Genomic DNA, 1,253 nt, shown 5'->3' with positions numbered 1-1,253 from the left:
TCTATTAACAGTTTTAGACAATTTGCAAATTCAAGAACTTCTCTAATTGTGCAAAATTAGTGGAATACAAATCTGATCCAGTCTCAATGTTTTTTTTTACTGCAGATTCTGCCTACCATGGCTTACTATTTTCCCCTTTATAAGAAAAATAAAAATAAACAAACAAAATTGAACCATGAAGCTCTGGACAAGGAAAGAAAGAAAAAACTTTGGCCAATGGAAAACCATCACACTGAAAGGAGAACAGGAAAACAGAGACAAAAAGGAAATGTAAACTAGCAATATGAATCAAATATGACGGGATACAACCTGTGTAGTGACTAAAATTTTAATATATATAACTATTTTCCTGGACTACACCTTTCCTGAGACACTTTCAAGGCATGCTACTTCAACTTCTGATACAATAGCAAAAAGAACTTACTGTTTTTTGCCTTGTGGCTATGGTGAGCCATATTGGTTGATAAAGGGGTGAGGGCTACTGAAGGCGTTGGCGATTTACTTTCCCGACTATCATCATCATCTTTGACCTCCGACTTAACCTTGGGGTCTGCAGGAGATCTGAAGGCTGAGTGAGAATTCAGTGTGTTGCTTGTACTATATGAAGTATGGCTACTCGGAGTGTGGCTGTTACTCCCAGTGATCGGTATCAACTGGAAAGAACCTGAAAAAGAAAGGTAAAATAATCAACAATGGAATCAAAATGCATCATCATATGTGAAACAACAACTGACAGGTACATTCTGCCATTTAGAGAAATTTGTTAGGTAAGCATATATTTTATATGATACATATATGAATATGAATAAAACAGACAACCAATATATCCTCTCTTAGTGGGTATAACAAGGAATTTTCTTTTGCCCTGCCCTCTGATGTAACTTACACATCCGTGATTTGATAGTACAGAGTTATCCTCTGTGGAATCACACTATAGGCCATCAGTAGCTCTTACCATTCTGTTTGCTTTCTAATTAAGGACTTAAGGAAACATATAGCAAGTATACTAAGATTATGCTAGACAATTTTAACTGTTCATAAAGCAATAACAGTTCAATTTCAAGTGCTTTACAATTTTCAAGTGGTTATTACATTGACTGGTCTGTTGGTCTTAGGACTGCCCCTATAGCCAGCAACAATGCAACACTTGAAGTGGGGTGGAGCACTCTAGAAACTTTCCTGCATAACCTCACTGTGGTAAGTTAAATACCGCCAGTTCACAGTACCAAATTTCGGGGGCCGGGGGGTAAAAG

The 1,253-nt window shown here is 37.2% G+C and overlaps 1 protein-coding gene across 1 annotated transcript in view; it reads right to left on the bottom strand.

Annotated features, from left to right (window-relative positions):
• LOC119585951 (zinc finger protein 16-like) overlaps window positions 1–1,253 on the bottom strand; it is a gene marked incomplete in the record, with an annotated part of 9,853 nt that overhangs the window by 2,772 nt on the left and 5,828 nt on the right. Inside the window, 1 exon segment of the mRNA XM_037934666.1 lies at window positions 425–664. Within this exon segment, the coding sequence (XP_037790594.1) occupies window positions 425–664 (240 nt within the window).

The sequence above is a fragment of the Penaeus monodon genome, chromosome 20, assembly GCF_015228065.2.
Source record: "Penaeus monodon isolate SGIC_2016 chromosome 20, NSTDA_Pmon_1, whole genome shotgun sequence".
Classification (NCBI taxonomy): Eukaryota; Metazoa; Arthropoda; class Malacostraca; order Decapoda; family Penaeidae; genus Penaeus; species Penaeus monodon.
The sequence above is the reverse complement of the archived record's forward strand: the minus strand, read 5'-3'. Positions and strand labels throughout refer to the sequence as shown.